This window comes from Canis lupus, chromosome 15 (assembly GCF_048164855.1).
Source record: "Canis lupus baileyi chromosome 15, mCanLup2.hap1, whole genome shotgun sequence".
In the NCBI taxonomy this organism is placed as follows: domain Eukaryota; kingdom Metazoa; phylum Chordata; class Mammalia; order Carnivora; family Canidae; genus Canis; species Canis lupus.
In genome coordinates, this window is record NC_132852.1 from 28,039,928 (window position 1) to 28,065,988 (window position 26,061).

General features: G+C 38.2%; 2 protein-coding genes across 3 annotated transcripts in view; one reads left to right on the forward strand and one right to left on the reverse strand.

The window, feature by feature from the left end:
- Positions 1-26,061, reverse strand: part of GTF2E2 (general transcription factor IIE subunit 2) — an 80,329-nt gene that overhangs the window by 47,730 nt on the left and 6,538 nt on the right. For both annotated transcript variants that reach the window (XM_072776333.1, XM_072776334.1), the window contains exon 2: positions 22,661-22,830. In XM_072776333.1, coding sequence (XP_072632434.1) covers positions 22,661-22,826 — 166 coding nt within the window. In that variant the 5' untranslated portion in view covers positions 22,827-22,830. The remainder of the gene's footprint in view (positions 1-22,660; positions 22,831-26,061) is intronic.
- SMIM18 (small integral membrane protein 18) lies at positions 4,385-13,984 on the forward strand. Its single transcript, XM_072776335.1, has 3 exons — positions 4,385-4,484; positions 13,007-13,062; positions 13,453-13,984. Exon 3 carries the CDS (start codon positions 13,490-13,492, stop codon positions 13,784-13,786), a length of 297 nt encoding a protein of 98 aa, XP_072632436.1. The 5' UTR covers positions 4,385-4,484; positions 13,007-13,062; positions 13,453-13,489; the 3' UTR covers positions 13,787-13,984.

Here is a 26,061-nt window from a genome sequence, read left to right on the forward strand (position 1 = left end):
GCAGCCCCAGTGGCGCAGCAGTTTAGCGCTGCCTGCGGCCCCAGGCGTAATCCTGGAGACTCAGGATCGAGTCCCACATCGGGCTCCCTGCATGGAGCCCGCTTCTCCCTCTGCCTGTATCTCTGCCTCTTTCTCTATGTCTCTATGAATAAACAAATTTAAAAAAAAAAAACTTAAAAAAAAAAAGTACTGAAACAGGGACGCCTGGGTGGCTCACTGGTTGAGTGTCTGCTTTGGCCTCAGGTCATGATCTAGGGGTTCTGGGATCAAGTCCCACATCAGGCTCCCTGTTAGTGCCTGCTTCTCCCTCTGCCTATGTCTCTACCCTTCCCTCTGTCTCCCTCATGAATAAATAAACTTAAATACACAGTATTAAAATACTTTTTCTTTTTCTGGGGGCACCGGGGTGGCTCAGTCCGTGGAGATTCCAACTCGATTTCAGGGTTAAGAGTTCAAGCCACACATTGGGTGTGGAGCCTGCTTTAAAAAAAATAGATAAAATACATTTCTTAAGTACCTTTGCTTCAGTGTTCCCTTAATTATCATTAGATTTATCTCCAAGATTAAGGCATGCTTTTTAAACAAGAGGACAATACAAATCTCAAACTGATAATACAGAGCTTTTGTGAAAGCTAAACCATGAGAAATGAGTCAATTACTTCCAAGGAATAAAAAGTTCCATTTATCACCTACTACATCAATTTCTGCCTTACAACTTAAAACAAATGAGAACTAATGGGAATTAGTAAAAGAAATATCATAACTAATTAAACTTTAAAGATTAGTGTAAAAATTCATTTAAAAAAAGGAAAAAATTCATAGGCACTTCCACTACATAAACATGGATGCTAAAAAGGGATAAGAGTGTGAAACAAGGAGCAATCTGAACAGAAGATAATTTGTTTCAGAACTTGTATCATTTTGTTGCATTTTATAGGCAGAAATCCTAATGCTACCATGAATAACAAAAGCATTCTATTAGTCAGAAGGAGGAACAGTTTAAAAAAAAAAAACCTCATAATACTAGAAAAGTATTTCAGGGGCAGCCCAGGTGGCTCAGCGGTTTAGCGCCGCCTTCAGCCCAGCGCCTGATCCTGGAGTCCCAGGATTGAGTCCCACGTCAGGCTCCCTGCATGGAGCCTGCTTCTCCCTCTGCCTGAGTCTGCCCCTCTCTCTCTGTGTGTCTCTCATTAATAAATAAATAAAATCTTAGGGCAGCCTGGGTGGCTCAACGGTTTAAGCGCCTGTCTTCGGCCCGGGGCGTGATCCTGGAGACCCGAGATCGAGTCCCACGTCAGGCTCCCTGCATGGAGCCTGCTTCTCCCTCTGCCTATGTCTCTGTCTCTATCATGAATAAATAAATAAATAAAATCTTTAAAAATAAATAAATAAATAAAAATAAATAAAATCTTTAAAAAAAAGAAAGAAAAATATTTCTGAAGTATACATCCTATTAGCAAATCATCAACTCAGATTATTATAAAGTTCCCATGCAGCTGCTGATCCACAAAGGAAGAGGTTAAATAAAAGGTGGGGGTGAGGGAGAGTAATCTCTGGCACCAGTTTGGTAATAACAAAAGAATGCATTAGAACAATGCAGTCAAATGTAACAATTGTCAGAGATCCAAAAGAATAGCTTTTAGATGGCAACATAATACTTCTTAGAGATTAGTTTGTGAAAAGGCTTCACTATATGCTTTCTCTTGAGACTAAAATGAGATTTGATTTGCAATTTTCCTTCAAAAAGCACTGTTACAATTTTGACACCTGAACTGGCACATTATAGCTTACTACGTTTCCAAAAATAATATTATGGATGCCTTACAAGTATGCTTTCATATTCATTATTTCAATTATGAAATACTACCTACATGGTTCATTTTCCCAAGGTGTTCAGGACATTTCAACAATAAAAGTAACTAAAAGAGACTCCTAGGTGGCTCAGTGGTTGAGCGTCTGCCTTTGGCACAGGGTGTGATCCCAGAGTTTGGGATCGAGTCCCACCATCGGGCTCCTTGCAGGAAGCCTGCTTCTCCCTCTGCCTGTCTGTGCGTCTCTCATGAACAAATAAATAAATCTTTAAAAAATAAAAATTTTAAAAATAAGTAAATAAAAGTAACACTGGGGAGGCCTGGGTGGCTGGCTTAGTATCTGAGCCTCTGCCTCTGCTCAGGTGGTGATCCTGGGGTCCTGGGATGCAGTCCTGCATTGGGTGGAGCCTTGCTTCTCCCTCTGCCTATGTCTCTGCCTCTCCTTTTGTGTCTCTAATGAATAAATAAAATCTTTTTAAAAAATAACACTTACTGAACATTTATTATTTGCTAAGTGTCATGCTAAATATCTGATTTTCTCATTTAATTCCTCCAAAAAATCCTACTTAGGAAGTATCGTTGTCCCCTTTTAAACCTAAGAAAAGTGAGAGCAGTGCTCGCTTCGGCAACACATATACTAAAAAGAAAGTGAGAGCACTAAGTAGAGGAATACAGTTTCAAATTCGTTTGTAAACAGTGTGATACTGCCTGTATAAGAATCATTAGTCTTTAATATAATACAGACTATTTCATCTGAAACTGGCTACTATTTTGTCAGAGTATAAAAATTCATAAATGCAGATTTAATGTTTTCTTGTTTAATTTAGTAAAATATTGTTTATCCTATACTCTTATATAAACAACCAACTGGAAAAACTATGAAAAGCAGATGACACTATGTTAAGGATAGGCACTATACAAATGCTCAATCATGAACTACATGCAGTTTTAGGTATCATGGAGTCTTGAACATTTATTTCAATGACAGGCAGAGTAAATACTCAGTAAGTACTAGCTGAATGAATAAATGAAGATAGTAAGAATATTCCTATGTACCCCTTTATGGGCCTAGAAACAATATGCTAATTTGTAATTTTTTTAAAATAATGTAGTAGCACTGGGTGGCTCAGTCGGTTAAGTGTGGGACTCTTGATTTTGGCTAAGGTCATGATCTTGGGGTCCTGGGATCGAGCCCCACACTGGGCTCCTGGTTCAGCATGGAGTTAGCTTGAGATTCTTTCCCCCTCCCTACCCCTCTGCTCCTCCCCTGCTTGCACTCTCTCAGTCTTAAAAAAAAAAAAAAAAAAAAAAAAAACTATAAAATAAAGTCTGCACAGCAAGCATTTACTCAGTCTACTGTTGCTCTAATAGCCACTTTATAATTTAAAACCTCGATTCTGTTATCTTGAACCACAAACAACTCTAAATAATAGAAGACAGAATAAAAAATATTCTAGTTTCAAACATTCATTGAGGATTCTTGTCATTTTTAAAAATATTTTTAAAATTTTTTTTGAGGGGTGCCTAAGTGGCAGAGTCAGTTGAGTGCCAATTCTTAGTTTCAGCTTAGGTCAAACAATGATCTCAGGGTTGGAGAGCCCTCGGGCTCCGTGTGGGCTCTGCCTGACATCATCTCTCCCTCTCCCTTCGTCCCTCCCACTCATCCTCTGTCTCTCTCTCTCTCTCAAATAAATCTTTATAAAAAAAATTTATGTTAGTTTCCAGTATACAACACAGAATTCAACTTCTCTATAGACTATGCTATGTTCACCACAAACGTAGCTGCTATCTGTCATCATACACGATTATAACATTTTTTTTTAAAGATTTTATTTATTTATTCACAAGAGACACAGAGAGAGGGAGAGACATAGGCAGAGGAAGGAGCAGGCTCCCATTTGGGAGCTTGATGCAGGGCTCCATCTCAGGACCCTAGGATCATGACCTGAGCCAAAGGCAGACACTCAACCACTGAGCCACCCAGGCGTCCCTGATTATAACATTATTAACTATATTCCCTATGCTATACCTTTTATTCTCTTTTTTACCATTTAAATTTCACACACTGCTTTTTAATGTCAATAGTATATCTACCAAAACTAACCCTCTCCCTACTAGTAGAACTGAAAACCTTCTTTTCCCTTAGAATTTCTCTTAAATCAAACCACCACATAGAAATAATCACTTCCAGAGGGCAAGATTTATACAACACAAGTATGGAAAGAAAATATCATTTATGAGATTTTATGCCCACTTCCTAAAGGAAGTATCAAGCTGGTAAACCTGGACTGTTTGTTTCCTAGGTTACTACCTCTCTCGACATTACCTTTTAGCCTGAGCAGTGAAATATTCACTGAAGGATCCAAAACCTTACCATTAAACATTAAGGAATCATCAGTTTGTTACTAATTCAAACTCCTTTACAGAAATTTAGCTTAAGGACAAAAAATAAGGCAAGAAAAAGAGGTGACAGTTGATATCCCAGACAGCTCTATTCAAGTTTATGAATGATTTACATTTAAGGGTGGCAGGACTTAATGCAAATGAACGAAGAGGAAACTGTCAGCTGCACTGTGGTTCAACCAATAGAAGCACAGCTCCATCTTGGATGTGCACTGGACTGCATTACAAACAGACGATACCATCGCTTCAACAGCAGCCTTCAGACAAGAGGTAGGTTTATACAATCTTTTTCATTTAGTAATACATGTCCTTATGATGTAATATAAAAATATTTTACCATAAAAACCAAGCAGAAAGCTTTGTTCCTATAAAGATCAAAAAAAGCAATGTATTCATTTCACTGCTTGGTAGGATTTTATTATGAAAATGTGAAGACTGCCTGTGCTATTTGATAAGCACCCTTGCCATCTGTGCCTTATGGAAAATTCATGAGATTTTCTATGAACCTGATCTATATCCAGACCTCAGAGTAAGCCATAAGCATTTAATGTTAAGTGGTTACTTGCTAATTTATTTTCTCTGAGCTATTTCATTTCAGCAAATTGGTCTGCCTTAACAAAGGATTTTTCTTAAAGAAAAATCTAGACTAAAAACGAATCCTGGACTAAAGCTTTCTGATTATATGTGCAAATTGTATTGGCTGGTAAAAAGCAGTTACTTAGAGGAAAGTTTGTTATATTTTTTAACAAATACAGAAAATAGTTCAAAACGGTTTATTTGACTTTGAGTGTAGATGCAAAGAATGCCGAGAAATTTTAATGACTGTGATTTATAAAAAGACCATAAAGGTACCGTTATATAGGCTGCATTATCCTATAACCAGAGAGATCATTTGCAGAGCTTCAGACTTTCCTAACATTTTACCTAAAATAATTTCTTATAAATATTAAAACCTGTATTTCTGTAATATACAAGTCATCCTATTATTAAATGATAACCTTCTTAAATAGCCTTTCATTTTTTATATGCCACAGAAATGCCTATAAGCATATATATTTTTAAAGATTTTATTTATTTATTCATGAGAGACAGAGAGAGAGGCAGAGACACAGGCAGAGGGAGAAGGAGGCTCCATGCAGGGAGCCCGACGCAGGACTGGATCCCGGGACTCCAGGATCACACCCTGGGCTGAAGGCAGGCACTAAACCGCTGAGCCACCCAGGGATCCCCTAACCATATTTCAATATAATGTTAAAATTATTCTCCAACTGATTCCTCAAAATAAACACCGATTAAGTCTTTTTGATAAATTGCATTTTAAAATAAAAATAGGTTTTAAGAAGAACTGGTTAGGGAAGAAGGTATAGTACCTTTCAACGTAGGTAGTAAGATCACTTTCATGGCTCAGAGTAACTATTCATGTCCACTAAAAATTGTACAACTACTGGCCAAATCTCTAATTTTATAAAGAGTTGAGCATAAAAATATAATTATGTAGAAGATCCTAGAGTTCCAGGGTATTACTCAGACATATCAACCTAAAGATCCAACTTCAGACCTTTTCTTTGCTGATAAATCTATTTAAATTTTAAAAGATTATTTTCAAAACTTTTATTCCTTCTATTTCTTATTCAGCATTAAGTCAGCATGACCAAAGCATACCTTACAAAGCCCAAAGGTTGCTGTAAGAAGATATTAGAGCTCTCCAAGTTCAGAACAATGAGGCTAATTACCTAGAAAATATTCCTGCTTGCTGTACAAAGTATGGGAGCCAAAAAAAAGTCTCAGATAAAAACAACCTTGTCAAATAAAACTGTTAACTTGGAACTGAAATTTCAGGTAAACTCTAAACAGAAAAACCTCTACCACCCCCATTATTAGCACTATAATCAGGCTACATCTTTCTGATATATGTAGAGTTAGCACAGATGTAGTAGGTTCATTGCTTTTTCACCTGACTAAACGCTTGGTGCATCTCAGTTCCAGGGCCGGGTGAGCTGCTCTATATTTAAAGGCCAATATCATTAATTGATCATATTTCAAAGTGGTGTGTTTAAAAAAGCACTAGAGAATTCAACTCAAGGGCTTTTACCTTAATTAGAGCAAAAGCATAATTTTATTCTGATCTGACAATTCAAGGTTCCAGAAGTTTTTTTGTTCCAGAAGTTTGTTTTTTTTTTAAGGTTTTATTTATTTATTCATGAGAGAGAGAGAGAGAGAGAGACAGAGAACACAGGCAGAGGGAGAAGCAGGCTCCACGCAGGGAGCCTGACGTGGGACTCCATCCCGAGTCTCCAGGATCATGCCCGGGCTGAAGGTGGCGCTAAACCGATGAGCCACCCAGGCTGCCCCCAAAACAGTTTTAAGTTCTGTCTCCATAAATATTTCACTAGGGCCTTCTGAAATGGGAGGAAAAATAGGTGAAGAGAATATATCAAAAATAAACTTTAAAATATATATATAGGGGCAGCCCAGGTGGCTCAGCGGTTTGGCGCTGCTTTTGGCCCAGGGCCTGATCCTGGAGACCTGAGATCAAGTCCCACATCGATCTGCATAGAGCCTGCTTCTTCCTCTGCCTGTGTTTCTGCCCCTCTCTCTGTCATGAATAAGTAAAAAAATTTTTAAAAATATAATTATATATATTTATATATATATATTATATATATGGTATTTAACACTCCCCATTTCTGTAATGAAATTTTTTTTTTTTTTTTTAAGATTTGAGAGCACAAGTGAGAGAGTGAGAGCACGAGTGGAGAGTGAAGGACAGGAGAGGGAAAAGCAGACTGCTTTGAGCAGGGTGCCCAATTCGGGGCTCGATCCCAGGATCCTAGGATCCTGACCTGAACCAAAGGTGGACACTTCACCAACTGAGTCACCCAGGTGCCCCTGTACTGAAAGTTTAAAGGGGATGGTGATCCAAAAACAGTATACAATCTATTTTTTTTTACCAGTCTTTTTTTCATAAAGCATGCTTATAGCAGGTATTTGACAGAAACTTACAACTTAATTTCAAAAATAGTCTTAGAATATGAGAAAATCCTAATATCATCTTCCTGCATGTCTAATTGTGTCTACTCCATCAAATTAAGTTTTAGATTTTACCCTTAATTTAGCACAAAAAATTGCTAGCTCACTGTACATAAAAAGAATAAATCACGTTAAATCTAAGGTACAAAATGACTCCATATTGCAGGGTTTACTTTTTTCAGATATGCCCAGAAGCTAACTAAAGAGTGAATGTTTTGAGTTGTTTATCAGTTATCAATACACTCACATAAAAGGCAAACTGTCATCATTTACAACCCAAACTGTCATTTACGACATGTGTATATACTCTTCCTAAACTGCTTAAACATTTTTTTGCTTTTTTTTTTTTTTGCTTAAACATTTCTAATCAAAATGACAGTGTTTACAGATTCTAGTTTTAATTTTTTAGAAGTATCCAGAAAACTCAATAAATGTTTTAATAGATATTTAACACAAATAGATATATAACACAATAGGTACATAAAACCAAGGCAACAAATACTTTTAAAAATATATTAGTCCAGGGCAGCCTGGGTGGTGGCTCACCAGTTTAGCGCCGCCTTCAGCCAGGGCATGATCCTGGAGACCCGGGATAGAGTCCCATGTCAGGCTCCCTGCATGGAGCCTCCTTCTCCCTCTGCCTGTGTCTCTCTGCCTCTCTCTCTCTCTGTCTCTCATGAATAAATAAATAAAATCTTAAAAAATAAAATAAAATATATTAGTCTGGATTTTGGGTAAGTACTATATTCAAATAGTTCAAAAACTAAAATATAACAAGATATATCTTGAGAAATCTCACACAGATTCCCTGCTTCCCAGCTCTACTCTCCAACCAAACGCCACAAGTAATCATTGTTATTAGTTTCTTGTATATCTTCTTCCAAAACTTTTGTGCAGATACAGCAAATAAAAAGGTATATATTTCCCCCCTTTCTTATACAAACTGTCCTGTGTCTTGGGTCTTTCACTTAACAGATCCTAGAAATATTTTTTTTTAAGATTTTATTTATTATTCATCTGAGACACAGAGACAGAGAGAGAGGCAGAGACACAGGCAGAGAGAGAAACAGGCTCGATGCAGGGAGCCTGACCGTGGAACTTGATCCCGGGGTCTCCAGGATCACACCCTGGGCCAAAGGCAGCACTAAACCACTGAGCCACCCCAGGCTGCCCTCCTAGAAATCTTTCAGTATCATTACACAGTTATCTCACAGTAATAATCAATTGTATGGATACACTATACTAATTTTAACCAGAATAGTTCATTGATAGGTACAAGTTAACTTCAAATAACTGAATTTTTGTTTGTGTCTGTCCACCTTCTCCCTTCCCCCTCCATTTTTTCTGGGGGAGGGGGGGAGTGAGGCATGAGAGGGCTTGAAAATTTTTAAAAAGTTCACTTGATTTCCCAAAAAAATAAATAGAATACTGGGGCACGTAGGTAGCTCAGTTGGTTAAACACTGACTCCTTGTTTTAGCTTGGGTGATCTCAGGGTCATGGGATCGACCAGAGAGAGGGCTCCATGGTCAGTGGGGAGTCTCCTTGGGACTCTCTCTTCCTCTGTCCCTCCCCCACCCAATGCTCACACTTGTGCACTCTCTCAAATACATCTTTTTAAAAAAATAAATAGAATGTAAAGTTAAAATTTTAACTAATTCACTTGCACCTCAAAAATAAATAGAACAAAGTTTCTTAAACCAACTTTCTGGTAATTTTAAACTTTTATTTTGAAATCGAAACTTAGTCTTTACAATTTCTCCTCAGTTTTAAAGTCAATACAAATGAATAAAAAAAAATAAAATAAAATAAAAAAAAATAAAGTCAATACAAATGAGAAATCCCTACTCATAAAAAGCTAAAATACAAAGTAATAACTCCAATATAATTTCAACGAAGTATGAGTTATAGATTTATATAGCCAATTACCATGAGAAAAGAAACAAAAGTTTGATATGTTAGGGAGACAGTATTAATGAAGCTTTTAATTTTTATTTAAAATCATAATGTAAAGAAAATAAAATTACAAGTTTCTGAAATCAATAATGAAATGACATTTTAAGTTAACATTAATTAATAAGGCACATTAAACTAATTTTTAAGATTTATTTGAGAGAGAGCACACAAGTGCACACATGACGGGGTAGGTAGTGAGAATCCCAAGCAGACTCCCCACTGAGCACACAGCCCCACTAGAGGCAAAATCTCACAACCTAAGAACCAGGTATCATGACCTGACCCAAAACCAAGTCAAGACACTAAACCCACTTAGCCATCCAGGTGCCCCTACATTAAATTAAAGGACATAATGTGGGAGGAAATCCCCAGATTTTAAAAAGGAATCAACCTAGGGCACCTGCGTGGCTGGCTCAGTCAGTAGAGCATGTGACTCTTGATCTCAGGCTTGTGAGTTCAAGCTCCACACTGGGTGGAGAGATTACTATAAAACAAAACAACAAAAGAATCAACCTGAAAAGCCTTAACAGAAAGTCTAACGAATATTAAGCATTAATGCTGGAGAGGTCCTAGGTTAGTCCAGGTAAAATTATAAGGTACGCCCTCCAGTGATTCTTCCCATGCTTTCTACCTACCAATATAATAAATGGCACTGTTCTCACATTCCTCAAGATCCTATTCTTCCTCTCCTCCTCTATGTGCTTGGTCTCTCAAAAAGGACCTGAAACTCATTCACACTGAAGTAAAAATAACTAACAATGTGTGCTACCCTTTCCAGGAGTAGCGTATTTTTGTTGTACTAAAAAATTTTAAAGGAGTTCCAAAGCTGAGTATTTTTTAGGCATTTGCAAGTGTGTACACACCCATCACTACCCTGTGATGAAGGCTGGTCAAAAGGAACTAACATTCTCTCCATTTGAGTTGGTTACTAAGGGTTACATGACTACTTGGGTGTGTGGTGATTAAAATCAGAGGCAGAAACACTGCAGAAGCTGGACAAGTGGACTATCAGGACATCCACATTAGACTTGAAGGGGCACCACTTACAGTGTATTCTACGTGAATGGCACCTTACAATACAATATGAATGGTGCTCCCTCGAAGGATGCAACATAGCAGCCCTTCTTTCTATAAAAATGCACTAGGAAGAGAAAATGTTTAGGAAAGAAAAGGGTAACTCTAAAAGGCTAGATCCCCAAACAGTTTGAAAACACTGTAATATACTGGGAAGTTCCTCACATACCAGTGTTCCGGACAATATATTTTTATATGTCCCAGAACTAATAAAAGCAATTGATTCAATTACTGTCCATTAGTCTGTTGTCCCTCATTTCAAGATGAAGGATCACCACAAACCATGAAACTGAAGGATTCTTAAATTCAAAAAGAAAAAATGAATTTAAGCCTTACTTCTGGCCTCAGAGCATTAATTTAACCCTCAAAATACAAAGAAGAAACCAAGTCCATCCGGAGAGGTGAAGTTACTTGCCAAGCAAATGTGATTTAAGATAGAAAACAAAAACCTTTGGAGAGCCTGGGTGGCTCAACCAGTAGAGCATGTGACTCTTGGTCTTAGGATTTTGAGTTTCAGGCCCCATTGTCGGGCAGTTTATACTTAAAAAATAACACAGAAAACAAAAACCTTAGAAAATATTAACTTACCGACATCAAAGTTTTAAAATTACATTTATAAAGAAGACAAATTGAAGGAATTATACTGTTATGGCTTTGGTTTTCTTAAGTCACTTTTTCATTTTTGGTGTGAAAATGATACTGTGGTTATATTTAAAAACAGAATTCTACCTTTTAAGAGATATACACTGAGTTATGTCTAGATGAAGTGATGATGTCTAGGATTTGCTTCAAAATAATCTACAGGTGGAAGCAAATGGGTGGATGTATAGATGAATTAATAAGTGAAGCTATGTTTTGACCATATAGGGAAGGGCTCATCATACTCTTATCTTTTAAAGGTTGATTTATTTATTTCTGTTTTGATTTGGCTTCTACTCAGGCCTTCTCAGCTCTTCATTTTTTTTTTTTTTAAGATTTTATTTATTTATTCATGAGAGAGAGACAGAGAGAGAGAGAGAGAGGCAGAGAGAGAAGCAGACTCCATGCAGGGAGCCTGATGTGGGACTGGATCCTGGGTCTCCAGGATCACACCCTGGGCTGAAGGCGGCGCTAAACCATTGAGCCACCCAGGGATCCCCCATTTTTTTATTTTTAAATATTTTAATTTAAATTCAATTTCATTAACATACACTATAAAGATTTATTTACTTACTTTGTGGGAAGAGAGAGAAAGCACAAATAGGAGGAACAGAGGGAGAAAAAAATCCCAAGCAGACTCTGCGCACTAAGCACAAAGCCCAATATGCAGGGCTCTCAATCTCACAATCGTGAAATCAATATCTGAGCCACAATCAAGAGTCAGATGCTTAACTGATAGACCACCCAAACATCCCACTTTTTTTTTTAAAGATTTATTCTAGAGAGAGCGAGACTATGCATGTGCAAGCAGGGGGAGGGGCAAAGGGAGATTGAGAGGGAGAGAATCTCAAGCACACTCCTTGCTCAACATAGTCTCCACATGGGGCTCAGTCTCCCCACCCAAAACCAAGAGTCAGACGGCCAACTGACTGAGCCACCCAGGTGCCCCTCATTATACTCATACTCTTCAACTACCTTTAAGTTTCCTTTAATTGAAATATACACACACAAATATCGCCATTTAGAAAACTATTTGATACACATTTATAAGAATGAATGAAAACCTAGTAAAGCAAACTGACAACAGTCATTGAATTAAGGAAGTGGAACTTCTTCCTCTTATTTCCAAAAATTTCTTAGTATAAAAGCATCTTATAATTTCTTAAGTTTAAAGGATATTTTTGAAAGATCAAGATAATAAAATCTTCAATCTCATTTAAAGGCTAACAAGCATGAGGTCAAAAGAGTAAATCTTAATGCAAGAATACTAAAACTTGGGCAAGCAGTTTAGCGCCGCCTGCAGCCCAGGGTGTGATCCTGGAGATCTGGGATCAAGTCCCACGTTGGGCTCCCTGCATGGAGCCTACTTCTCCCTCGGCCTGTGTCTCTGCCTCTCTGTCTCTCTCATGAATAAATAAATAAAATCCTTAAAAAAAAAAAAAAAAAAAAGAATACTAAAATCTTAACTCACTGGTTAATTTTGTAAAATGGAATGATAATTTAATAATCAATATACCTGAGATAAATATACTGATTTAAAATACTCATTTCCGGGGGCAGCCCTGGTGGCGCAGCGGTTTAGCGCCGCCTGCAGCCCGGGGTGTGATTCTGGAGACCCGGGATTGAGTCCCACGTCGGGCTCCCTGCGCGTGGAACCTACTTCTCCCTCTGCCTGTGTCTCTGCCTCTCTCTGTCTCCCATGAATAAATTAATTAATTAATTAATTAATTATTTTTTAAAAAATTCATCTACGGGATGCCTGGGTGGCTCAGTGGTTGAGCATCTGCCTTCGGGTCAGGGCGTGATCCCAGAATCTGGGACCGAGTCCAGCATCAGGCTCCCTGTGAGGAGCCTGCTTCTCCTTCTGCCTCTGCGTATGTCTCTGCCTCTCTGTCTCTCTGATGAATAAATCAATCTTTAAAACATCTCCATACCCCATTCATCTATATAAAACAGTTAATACTATCATATACATAACAAAAAAATCCTAAGATTAAGGTCTTTTCATAGGCAACTTGAACTTACTCTGAAAACTGTCATTATTTAGCTTTTCTTTCTCTAAGGTTTTTCACTTAGCCACTATTTCCTGATTTAGGTCACCTGTCCTCGAAGTTTTAAGGACTGGAAATAAAAATACACCGAGCCAACAAGGTAAGAAGGATCCACAAAGGTAATGAGAAAAGCCTTGTGGGGGGGGGGGGGGGGGGTAGAATAGTGTGAAGAACACCACCTTAAAACACTAAGATTTTTTTGTAACCCAATTCAGCTTCTTTTTCTGCTTCTATTAGCATTAATTTCTGTTCAGAAATCTTAAACTTACATATTTGTCTAACAAATGATACACATAAAAATATATAGTACAGTTTATAGGGTACACTGCCATAAGATACAGAAAAATTCAAAATACCATTTGGGCATTAATTCTGGCAGAAAACAACTCACATTACCTATAAAAATTTAATAACAAACCTTTGTACTGAGACTTGAATTGACAAATCTTTAGACTTTGGTTACATTTATTCATTTTCTACCTTTGTACAGATTCAAAAGAGAAATAAAAGAAGTAGAATCCCTAAGAATGGCCTCCCTAAGCTCCAGCCTCTGGAATGAAACCACTACATCTGTTTATCAGTACCTTGGTTTTCAAGTTCAAAAAATTTACCCTTTTCATGATAACTGGAACACTGCCTGCTTTGTCATTCTGCTTTTATTTATATTTACAGTGGTATCTTTAGTGGTGTTGGCTTTCCTTTATGAAGTGCTTGACTGTTGCTGCTGTGTAAAAAACAAAACTGTGAAAGACTTGAAAAGTGAACCTAACCCTCTTAGAAGTATGATGGATAACATCAGAAAACGTGAAATTGAAGTGGTCTAGAACTCTACCTAGGATGAACAAATCTCTGGAAACAGCTTTCAACTACTGAGAAAAAAGGAAAATTTTCTGAGACAAACTGTTGTTATGAAAATTGACTCTGAATGATTAAAAGATTTCTAAACGAAGGGAAAAACAAGTCAAATATGCACTTTCTGTGTGTGTATCCCTTTCATTAAATGTACAGTAAAACTTTACAAATGTGAATAAGTTACCAATTTACTTAAAATGACAATTCAAAAACTAAATAAAAGATCCCTAGATTTCAATAGTAAACAACAAAAGGTAAGCCAGAAAACATAAGCGAGATCAAATAACTCTGACCTAAACAAACCATGTGGACTAAAAAATGAATTACCCTCCGTATTTTGGTAATAAAAATGCTATTTAAAAGGACTACCTAAATCCAAAATAAAATAATTCCCCTTATACGTAAAATCCCTACTTATTAAAAAGCAGTTATTTTCTAGTTTACAGGACAACTTATACATTTTTTTGAAAATTTAGTTTTATGTGGGGATTAGTGTGGGGGAAAAAATCTCAAAATAGAAAGGTAGTAAGTATACTTGCATATAAATCTCATAAAACTGACTTACTGTTTAATACGAAACACATGGTATAAGAAGGGCAAGGCTATTTTCTTTTTCTTTTTCTTTTTTTTTTAAAGATTTTATTTATTTATTCATGAGAGACACAGAGAGAGAGAGGCAGAGACACAGGCAGAGGGAGAAGCAGGCCCCATGCAGGAAGCCTGACGTGGGACTTTATCCCGGGACTTCAGGATCACACCCTGGGCCAAAGGCAGGCACTAAACCGCTGAGCCACCCAGGGATCCCCAGCAAGGCTATTTTCAAAATAAAACTTAACTATGGGATCCCTGGGTGGCTCAGCGGTTTGGTGCCTGCCTTTGGCCCAGGGCATGTTCCTGGAGTCCCAGGATCAAGTCCCACACTGGGCTCCTGGCATAGAGCCTGCTTCTCCCTCTGCCTGTGTCTCTGCCTCTCTGCCCCGCCCCCCCATCATGAATAAATCTTAAAAAAAAAAAAACTTAACTAGTATACTCCCTAAATTATATTTCCTGAGCCTATTCTTTCATTTTGCTGCTCATATTCATATTCTCAAGGGCTAAGGTACCCAACGCAGAAAAGATAACAACAATAACAAAAAAGTGAAAAACAGGACCACAAAACATGTTAAACACTGCAGTTTTATTTCTTGGAATAACAAGGGCTGTGCAGATATAGTTTATAATCCTAATGCTATTTTGCTACCATCCATGAACAAAACTAAGCATGCTCTTAACCACTACAACTGCCCTTAACCAGAAATATCATTCCTGGGAATTCACCCTGAGAAACTAGTTCGAAAGGAAAAGGCTCAAGATACAAAGAGATATCTAAAAGCATTACTCAAAAATAACCAAAAATGGAAATAACAGCCTTTAAATATAACAATGTAGATTATTAAGAAGCTACTGAAAATTAAGGCACAATAAAAAATATCTGATATATGAAGTGAAAAATACATATCTATGGGGATCCCTCAGTGGCTCAGCGGTTTAGTACCCGCCTTTGGCCCAGGGCGTGATCCTGGAGTCCTGGGATCGAATCCCATGTCAGGCTCCCGGCATGGAGCCTGCTTCTCCTTCTGCCTGTGTCTCTGCCTATCTCTCTCTCTCTCTCTCTCTCTCTCTCTCTCTGTCTGTCTCTCATGAATAAATAAATAAAATCTTAAAAAAAAAATACATATCTAGGGGCGCATGGGTGGCTTAGTCAATTGGCTGTCTGACTCTGGTTTCAGCCCAGGCTTTGATCTCTTGGGTCTCAGGACTTGATTTCACAGGTTGTGAGGTGGAACCCCACGTGGGGCTCAGCAGGGAGTCTGCTTGAAATATTCTCTCTTCTACCCTTCCCCCAGCTCTCCCTCTCTTTCTCTCTCAGATAAATAAATCTTAAAAAGAAAAATACATATCCATCATTTTAAACTTAGAGAACCTTGTCAGGGGATCCTTGGGTGGCTCAGTAGTTTAATGCCTGCCTTCGGCCTAGGGCGTGATCCTAGAGTCCCAGGATCCAGTCCCATGTCAGGCTCCCGCATGTAGCCTGCTTCTCTCTGTGTGTCTGCCTCTCTCTCTCAGGATCCAGTCCCACATCAGGCTCCTGCATGTAACCTGCTTCTCCCTCTAACTCTGCCTCTCTCTCTCTCTCTCTCTCTCTCATGAATAAATAAATAAAATCTTAAAAAAAAAAAAAAGATAATGTAACCAATTTTCAAAGTACTTGTGAAATGTGGTATACAAAATATTTTTGGTAACAGGAGATATTCCAAGCACTGTTAAAACCACATTTTCAGGAACGCCTGGTGGCTACGTGGTTGAGCGTCTGCCTTTGGCTCGGGTCATGATCCCAGGGTCCCGGGATCGAGTCCTCCATTAGGCTTCCCTCCTACTTCTCCCTCTGCCTGTATCTGTGTCTCTCATGAATAAATAAAATCTTAAAAAAAAATAACACATTTTCATAAATGGCAAACTTTGGAGTCCTTGCCATAAATGAGAAGCATACAGATCCTTTAATTACTAAATTTCTTGATAATGGACACTACTAACTTTTCCCTATGTAGGCTGTAATTTAACCACTCAACAAACATGTATCAAGTCCTTCTATGTGTGAGAGATTAGGTTACAATGGCAAACAAGTAATCATGTAATTACAATGACACACAATAGCTTTGTCAGAAATAATGAGTGCTATGGGAATCAAAGGCTAAGCTCTGAATTCAAATAGGAAAGTAGAAATAATAGGACTTTTAAGCTCCAACCTAAAAGAGGATTAGAAGTTAGCCTAAGGAAAGAGAAGCTAAGAAACAATATTCCATCAAGAGGACATAATGTGGGCAAAGGTCAAGAGGCCAAAGGGAGTAAAGCATGTTAAAGGATCTCCAGGCCAGTGTCGCAGGACAGAGTATAAGAAAAAAGTGAGATATGGGTATAAAAGGAACTGGAGACTAGATCATGCAGGGCATGCAGACAGCAGGAAAAGATGGACTTCATGTGAAAAGTAATGATGATCAGGGATGCATGGGCGGCTCAGTGGTTGAGCATATGCCTTTGGCCCAGGGCGTGATCCCAGGGTCCTGGGATCGAGTCCCCATATCAGGCTCCTCTTCCTCTGCCTGTGTCTCTGCCTCTCTCTGTGTCTCTCATGAATAAATAAAAAAAAAAAAAAAAAAGGAGGAGAGGAGGGGAGGGGAGGGGAGGGGAGGGGAGGGGAGGGGAGGGGAGGGGAGGGAAAGGAAAAAGGATAAAGGAAAAAGGAAAAAGGAAAAAGGAAAAAGGAAAGGAAAAGGAATGACGATCAGCTTTAAACAGTCACATCATCAGACTGTGGATTAGAAAAATCACTGCTAGGCAGCCCCGATGGCGCAGCGGTTTAGCACTGCCTGCGGTCCAGGGTGTGATCCTGGAGAACTGGGATGGAGTCCCAAGTCAGGCTCCCTGCATGGAGCCTGCTTCTTCCTCTGCCTGTGTCTCTGCCTCTCTATGTCTCTCATGAATAAATAAATAAAATCTTTTAAAAAATTTTTTAAAAAGAAAAATCACTGCTGTAGAGAGATATCAAGAAGTTAAGCGAGGAAACCCTGTAAGTACCTAATCAGGCAATCAATCCACTGATAGTGACCCAATCAATCTAGGGTAGTACGGCAATCTTCAGTGTTTATATCCAGTATTTCCAGCTCTCCCTTTTTAGAGAACTTGGAACTCCTTGTGTCTGGGTACAGCCCTGTGACTAGCTCTAGAAAATGAGTTGTGAGAGATAGTGGTGTCTCCTCTCCAGGCAAGAGGATGTGAACTGCCAGGCAAGATCTTCAAGTTCTTTTTCCTGCTGGCACTGAAACCAACAACTTTTGAAATATCAGATACTCTATGAGTCTGGGTCCTTTCAGTGATTATAAGGAGCTAACATCTTTGCCAACAGATGATAAACACGTGGTATGAAAGAGAAACAAATCTTCGTCTTTAAGCCACTGAAATTTTGTAGTGTTTAAAAAAAAAGAAACCCACAGACCCAAATTCATGTCACTTTGACCAAGTTCCAAAATTGGTGCTTAAACTCCTAACTCTGGGAAACGAACTAGGGGTGGTGGAAGGGGAGGAGGGCGGAGGGTGGGGGTGACTGGTTGGAGGGATGAGCACTGGGTGTTATTCTGTATGTTGGCAAATTGAACACCAATAAAAAATAAATTTATTTTTAAAAATTGGTGCTTAATATAACACAATAGTTACAGTTCCAAACTCCCTCAGAAAAGTAGGCACACCTAGGTGGCTCAGCAGTTGAGTGTATGCCTTCGGTTCAGGGTGTGATCCTGGGGTCCTGGGATCAAGTCCCACATCGGGCTCTTTGCATGTAGCCTGCTTCTCCCTCTGCCTGTGTCTCTGCCCCCCCCCCCTCTCTCTGCATCTCTATGAATGTATAAATAAAATCTTTAAAAAAAAAAGGTAACAGTCTAAGACTAAACTCAAAATAAGAAAAAAAGGAAATAATGGTGACATAGAAATAAATAAAATAAAAAATAGAAAAACACAAAAGAAAAATAAATGAAACCAAAGTTGGCTTTTTGAAAAGAACAAATAAAACACAAACTCCTTCATCAGAAATGAAGGTCGAGAGGAATTATCATTACCAACCTCACAGAAATCAAAGGATTCCAAGAAAATATTGGAAAACTTTAGACAATGTAGATAATGAAATGGGCAAACTCCTAAGAGGATACAAAACACCAAAATTAACTCAAGAAGATAACAGATAACCCGAATTTCTACAAGAGCTTCCCACAAAGGAAAGTTCTAGCCAAAATAGCTTTACTCGTGAACTCTACCAAACATTTAAAGGGAAAATTATATCAAACCTTCACAAACTCTTCCAGAAAACAGTAGAAAAGGGAACACTTTACCAATCATTAGGCCAGAAATACCCTAGTGGGCACCACAAGAAAACTATACAAATCATAAACCTCATGAATATAAACACAAAATTCCTATACAAAATACCAGCAATCTGAATTCCATACCTCATATCATAACGAAGTAGGATTTATTCTAAGAATGCCAGATTGGCTTAACATCTGAAAATCAATTAATGTAATATTAATAAAGAACAAGAGCAACATGATCTTCTCAATAAATGCAGAAAAAGCATTTGACAACATCCAATATCCATTTAAGATTAGAAACTCTCAACAAACAAGACGTAGACAGAAACTTCAACCTGATAATGGACATCTACAAAATCTATGCAGCTAAGATCATACATAAAGGTGGAAGATTGAATGCCTTTCCCCTAAGATCAGGAACAAGGGAAAGATGTTCACGCTCACCATCTGTAGTCAACATCATATAGTCCAAGGAGGAAAGGAGGAAAAGAAGGAAGGGCATTCCAAAGGCATTTGGAGATCCCTGGGTGGCTCAGGGTGTGGTCCTGGGGTCCCAGGATCGGGTCCCGCATCAGGCTCCCTGCATCGAGCCTGCTTCTCCCACTGCCTGTGTCTCTGTCTCTATCTTTCATGAAAAAATAAATCTTAAAAAAAAAAAAAAAAGTCATTTGGAAAGGACAAAGTAAATCTGTCCTTCTTCACATATGACATAATCTTGTACATAAAAAGATCCTACAGAATTTACACACAGAACTAGAAACAATGAACAAGTTCAGCAAGGTTGTAGAATACGAGATCAATGTACAAAAAACTATTGTATTTCTGGGGGACCTGGGTGGCTAAATATCTGCCTCACTCTGGTCATAATCCCAGGGTGTTGTTCAGCAGAGTATCTGTTTTGCCATATGCCCCTCCCCCATTCATACGCTCTCTCTCAAATCTCATTAAAAAAATTATTTTAAAAATCTAGGGATCCCTGGGTGGCGCAGTGGTTTAGCGCCTGCCTTTGGCCCAGGGCGCGATCCTGGAGACCCGGGATCGAATCCCACGTCAGGCTCCCGGTGCATGGAGCCTGCTTCTCCCTCTGCCTGTGTCTCTGCCTCTCTCTCTCTCTCTCTCTGTGACTATCATAAATAAATAAAAATTTAAAAAAAAAAAAATAAATAAAAATCTATTGAGGGGATCCCTGGGCAGCTCAGCAGTTTAGCACCTGCCTTTGGTCCGGGTCTGATCCTGGAGTCCTGGGATCGATTCCCGCGTCAGGCTCCTGGCATGAAGCCTGCTTCTCCCCGCTCTGCCTGTATCTCTGCCTCTCTCTCCCTCGCTCTATGTCTATCATGAATAAATAAGTAAAATCTTTAAAAAAAAAAAAATCTATTGTATTTCTATATACTAACTAATGAATAATCCAAAAATCAAAGTGAGAAAATAATTTCATCAACAATAATATTAAAAAGAATAAACTACTTAGGAATAAATTTAATAACATAAACATAGGGCAGCCCCGGTGGCTCAGCAGTTTAGTCCAGGGCAGGATCCTGGAGACCGGGGATTGAGTCCCACATCCGGCTCCCTGAATGGAGCCTGCTTCTCCCTCTGCCTGTATCTCTGCTTCTGTCTCTCACGAATAAATAAAATCTTAAAAAATAAAAAATTAACATAAATGTAACACTTATATATAAAAACTATAAAACTATAAAAAAAGAAATTAAAAACCTAAATTGATGAGAAGATATCCATGTTCATTGCCTGGAAGACTTAGTATTGTTAAGATAGCAATTCTCCCCAAATTGATTTATAGATTCAATGCAATCCCTATAAAAATCACAAATAGGGGATCCCTGGGTAGCTCAGCGGTTTAGCGCCTGCCTTCGACCCAGGGCGTGCTCCTGGAGTCCAGGATCAAGTTCCCCATCAGGCTCCCTGCATGGAGCCTGCTTCTCCCTCTGCCTGTGTCTCTGCCTCTCTCTCTCTCTCTCTCTCTCATGAATAAATCTTTTTAAAAAATACTAATAATTAAATAAAAATAAAAAAAAAAACATGGATGCCTGTGTGGCTCAGCAGTTGAGCATCTGCCTTTGGCTCAGGGCATGATCCTGGGGTCCCGGGATCGAGACCCACCATCAGGCTCCCTGCATGGAGCCTGTTTCTCCGCCTGTCTAAATAAAATATTTAAAAAAATAAAAATAGGGATCCCTGGGTGGCACAGCGGTTTGGCGCCTGCCTTTGGCCCAGGGCGCGATCCTGGAGACCCGGGATCGAATCCCACGTCGGGCTCCCGGTGCATGGAGCCTGCTTCTCCCTCTGCCTGTGTCTCTGCCTCTCTCTCTCACTGTGTGCCTATCATGAATAAATAAAAATTAAAATTTAAAAAAAAAAATAAAAATAAAAATAAAAATAAATTTAAAAATATTTTTAGGGATCCCTGGGTGGTGCAGCGGTTTGGCGCCTGCCTTTGGCCCAGGGTGCGATCCTGGAGACCCAGGATCAAATCCCACGTCGGGCTCCCGGTGCATGGAGCCTGCTTCTCCCTCTGCCTGTGTCTCTGCCTCTCTCTCTCTCTCTCTCTCTCTGTGACTATCATAAATAAATTTTTAAAAAAAATTAAAAATATTTTTAAAACCATATACACACAATGATATCACTTTATAACTACTAAAATACCTATAATCAAAAAGACAAGTAATAACAAGATTTACAAGAATGAAAAAAATAGAACCCTCATGCACTGATGGTGAGAATGTAATCAAAAAGACAAGTAATAACAAGATTTACAAGAATGAAAAAAATAGAACCCTCATGCACTGATGGTGAGAATGTAAAATGTAAAATGGTATAGTCATTTTGGTAGTTTCTTAAAAAGTTAAACATATAAAAAATAAAATAAAATAAAATAAAATAAAATAAAATAAAATAATAAAATTAAATAAAATAAATAAAATAAATAAAATAAAATAAAATAAAATAAAATAAAATAAAATAAAATATCAGTTAAACATAAATATACCACATGACTCAGAAGTTCCACTCTTAGGTACTCTATCCAAGAGGGAAAAAAAGTGCACAAAAAAGCTTGTACATTAATGTTCATAGCAGCAGCACTATTCATAACAGTCAAAAAGAAATAATCAAAATGTCCATTGACTGATGAAGGGATAAACAAATTGTAGTATACCCATACAATGGATTACTTGCCAGCAATAAAATAGAATGAAATACTGACACATGCTACATATAGATGAATCCTGGACCAAAAAAATACCAGCAAACTGAATCCCACAATAAATAAAAAGAATTATACACCACAACCAAGTAGGATTTATTGCAAGAATGCAAGGACTGGTTTAACATCTGAAAAACCAACTAATGTGATATATATCATGTTAATTGCATAAACAACAAAAAAGAACACAATCATCTCAATAAATGCTATATAAAAGAAGCCATACACTAAAGACTACATATTGTTCAATTCCATTTATATGAAATATCCAGAAAAGGCAAATATACAGAGACAGAAAGTAGACTATTGTTTATTAAAAAAAAAGACTTGTTTATCTGGGGCAGGGGTGGAGACAAGAAGCGACTGCAAATGGGTGCAAAGGATCTTTTGGAGATGATGGAAATGTTCTAAAATTCAATTATAGTAATGATTGCACAATTCTGTAAATTTACTAAAAATTTTTTAATTGTACACTTTAAACGAGTGAACTAAACAGTATACAAATTAAAGTTAATTTCTGAAAAGGTAATAACCTAAATTCTACCTTTAATACAAGACTATTAACATCTTAAAAGCTATATATTCTCTTATCATTACATTCCCTTATACTTAACAGTGTTTAACAATAAATACGGATGGATGTTGGACTAAAAAATGAACTTGCCATGACTAAATGGTTTTCTGAAAAATAAAAACTAAACAATCCTAAAGTCAATTTTACTAACCAGAATTCTGTTTAGAGCCTGATGATCCTCCATGTTCTAGCTTTGCTTTCTTCTTCTTTGATGATGATGATGATGATTCAGAAGATACTGAACGTTTTTCTACTACAGGAGTGGAGAGAGCTCGTTTTTTGAACAGCTCCCGTTCTCTCAACAGGCTTGGATCCATAATTCTGCAAAGATATAAGTAAGTATCTTTAATACAGGATCTAATCATTCAAACATATAGACCAAATCTCTAGTTCCCAAGAAGAATTACTTCCAAACAAAATTACCTTTTATTACCAGCTCTCCAGCATTTGTATTTATTCATTTAGTCACTCACTTAAAAATCTTTAATTAGGGCAGCCCCGGTGGTGCAGCGGTTTAGCGCCGCCTGCAGCCCAGGGCGTGATCCTCGAGACCCCGGATCAAGTCCCACATCAGGCTCCCTGCATGGAGCCTGCTCCTCCCTCTGCCTGTGTCTCTGCCTCTCTCTCTAGCTGTGTCTCTATGAATAAATAAATAAAATCTTTAAAAAAAAAAAAATCTTTAATTAGTGCCTATTGTGTGCCAGGCACTATGCTAGACACTAGTAAAAAGAATTATTCTTCTCTAAAGCTCCAGAACTACACTGTCCAATATGATAGCCACTGGCCACATGTGCCTATGGAACACCTGAAATGGGGCTAGAATTGAGATGTACGTTAGGTATAAAATACAAATCAGATTTAAAACATAGTACAAAGAACTTTTGGAATTACTGATGATTTTTTTTTTTTTTTAAGATTTTATTAACTCATTCATGAGAGACACAGAGAGAGGCAGAGACATAGGTAGAGGGATAAGCAGGCCCCTCGCGAGGAGCCCGATACAAGACTCGATCCTGGGACTCCACAATCACACCCTGGGAGCCAAAGGCAGACACTCAACCACTGAGCCACCCAGGCATTCCTGATGAGATATTTTAGATTACATGTTGATGTGATAATTTTTTGGATACACTAGGTTAAATAAAATATTAAAATTAGGTCACCTGGATGGTTCAGCGGTTTAGTGCCTGCCTTCGGCCCAGGGTGTGATCCTGGAGTCCCAGGATGAGTCCCACATCAGGCTCCCTGCATGGAGCCTGCTTCTCCCTCTGCCTAGGTCTCTGCCTCTCTCTCGAATAAATAAAATCTTAAAAAAAAAAAAAATTTCCCCAAACAATATGATCATCTAATACATAAAAAGCATTTGACAAAATAAAAATCTGTTCAGGATAAAAATTCTCAACCAAGTGGGTTTATAGGGAACATACTTCAACATAATTAAAACCAAATATGAAAAACTCAAAGTTAACATCATACTCAGTGGTAAAAGCTTTTCCTCTAAGATGAGGAATAAGACAGGGATATCTACTTTTATTCAACACAGCAGTGGAAGTACTAGATGTAGTAATCAGAAAAGAAAAAGCATCCAAACTTGTGGGGCACCTGGGTCAATTAAGTGTCTGACTTTGGATCAGGTCGCCATCTCAGAGTCCTGGGATTAAGTCCCACATCAACCTTCATGCTCAGAAGGAGCCTGCTTCTGCTTCTCCCTCTCCTTCTCTCTACCCTTCCCCCCTGCTTGTGCTGTCAAATAAGTAAATAAAATCTTAAAAAATATACATATTTTTAAAAGGCAAACTAGTAATGAACACATAAAACTGTTACTATTTGCAGAAGACATAACTTAATATACAGAAAACCCTAAAGAAGCCACCAAAAAATATAGTACATGAATTCAGTAAAGTTGCAGGATATAAAAATCAATATACAGGAATTTGTTCTGTTCCTATACTCTAATAACAAAGTAGCAGAAAGAGAAATTAAGAAAAACAACCCCATTTACAACTGCACCAGAAGAATAAAATACCCAAGAATAAATTTAACCACAAAGACCTACACTCTAAAAACTATAAAACATTGATGAAAGAAACTGAAGATGACATAAATGGAAAGATATTCCACATTCATGGATTAAAAGAGTATCATTAAAATGTCCTTACTTCTCAAAGCAATCTTCAGATTCAATGCAATCCCAATCAAAATACCAATAGCATTTTTCACAGAACTAGAACACATAATCCTAAAATTTGTATAAAATCACAAAAGAGGGGTACCTGGGTGGCTCAGTCCCTTAAGCATCTGCCTTTGGCTCAGGTCATGATCCGAGATCCTGGGATCAAGCCCCATGTCAGGCTCTCTGCTCATCAAGGAGCCTGCTCTCTCTCTCTCTCCCTCTGCCTCTCCCCCCGCTTGGTGTCTGTCTTTCTCTCTTAACAAAATCTCAAAAAGAAAACAACACAAAAGACCCTGAGTAGCCAAAGTATTCTTGAAAAAGCAGCACAAAGCTGGAGGTATCACAATCCCAGATTTCAAGATATACTACAAAGCTATGTAGTATGGCTCTCTCACAAAAAGAGACACCTAGATCAACAGAACAGAGATCCCAAAAACAAATCCATACCTATGTGGTCAATGAATCCATGACAAAGGAGGAAAGAACATACAACAGGGAAAAGATAGGCTCTTCAACAAATGGTGTTGGGGAAAACTGGACAGCTACATGCAAAAAAAAAAAAAAAAAAAAAAAACCACGATGAAACGGGACCATTTTCTTACACCACACACAAATATAAACTCAAAATGGATTCAAGACCAGATGTGAGATGTGAAACTTTAATAAAACTCCTAAAAGAAAACATAGACAGTAATCTCTTGGACATTGGCCTTAGCAACATTTTTTCTAGATAGGTCTTCTCAGGCAAGGGAGACAAAAGCAAAAATAAACTACTGGGGCTTCATCAAAATAAAAAGCTTGTGCACAGCAAAAGAAACCACCAACAAAAAGATAACCTACTGAACGACAGAAGATATTTGTAAATTATATACCCGATAAGGGGTTAATATCCAAAATATATAAAGAACTTATAGGGATCCCTGGGTGGCGCAGCAGTTTGGCGCCTGCCTTTGGCCCAGGGCACGATCCTGGAGACCCGGGATCGAATCCCACATTGGGCTCCCGATGCATGGAGCCTGCTTCTCCCTCTGCCTGTGTCTCTGCCTCGCTCTGTGTGTCTCTCATGAATAAATAAATAAAATATTTAAAAAAAAAAAAAAAAAGAACTTATATAATTTAACACCAAAGGCAAAAAAACAAAAACCCACAACCATGGAGTTCAAGCCCCTATTTAAAAACAAATAAATAAAATAAAATACTTGTTGAATGATCTGTGGCTTCCCTGGTTATACTGAAGCTGCTCAGAACTGGTGTTTTACAACTGGGGGAAAAAAGAAAAAAACAAGAGTCCTGGACAACCTGGGTTGCTCAGTGGTTTATCGCCGCCTTCCGCCCAGGGTGTGATCCTGGAGACCCCAATGAGTCTCGAGTCGGGCTCC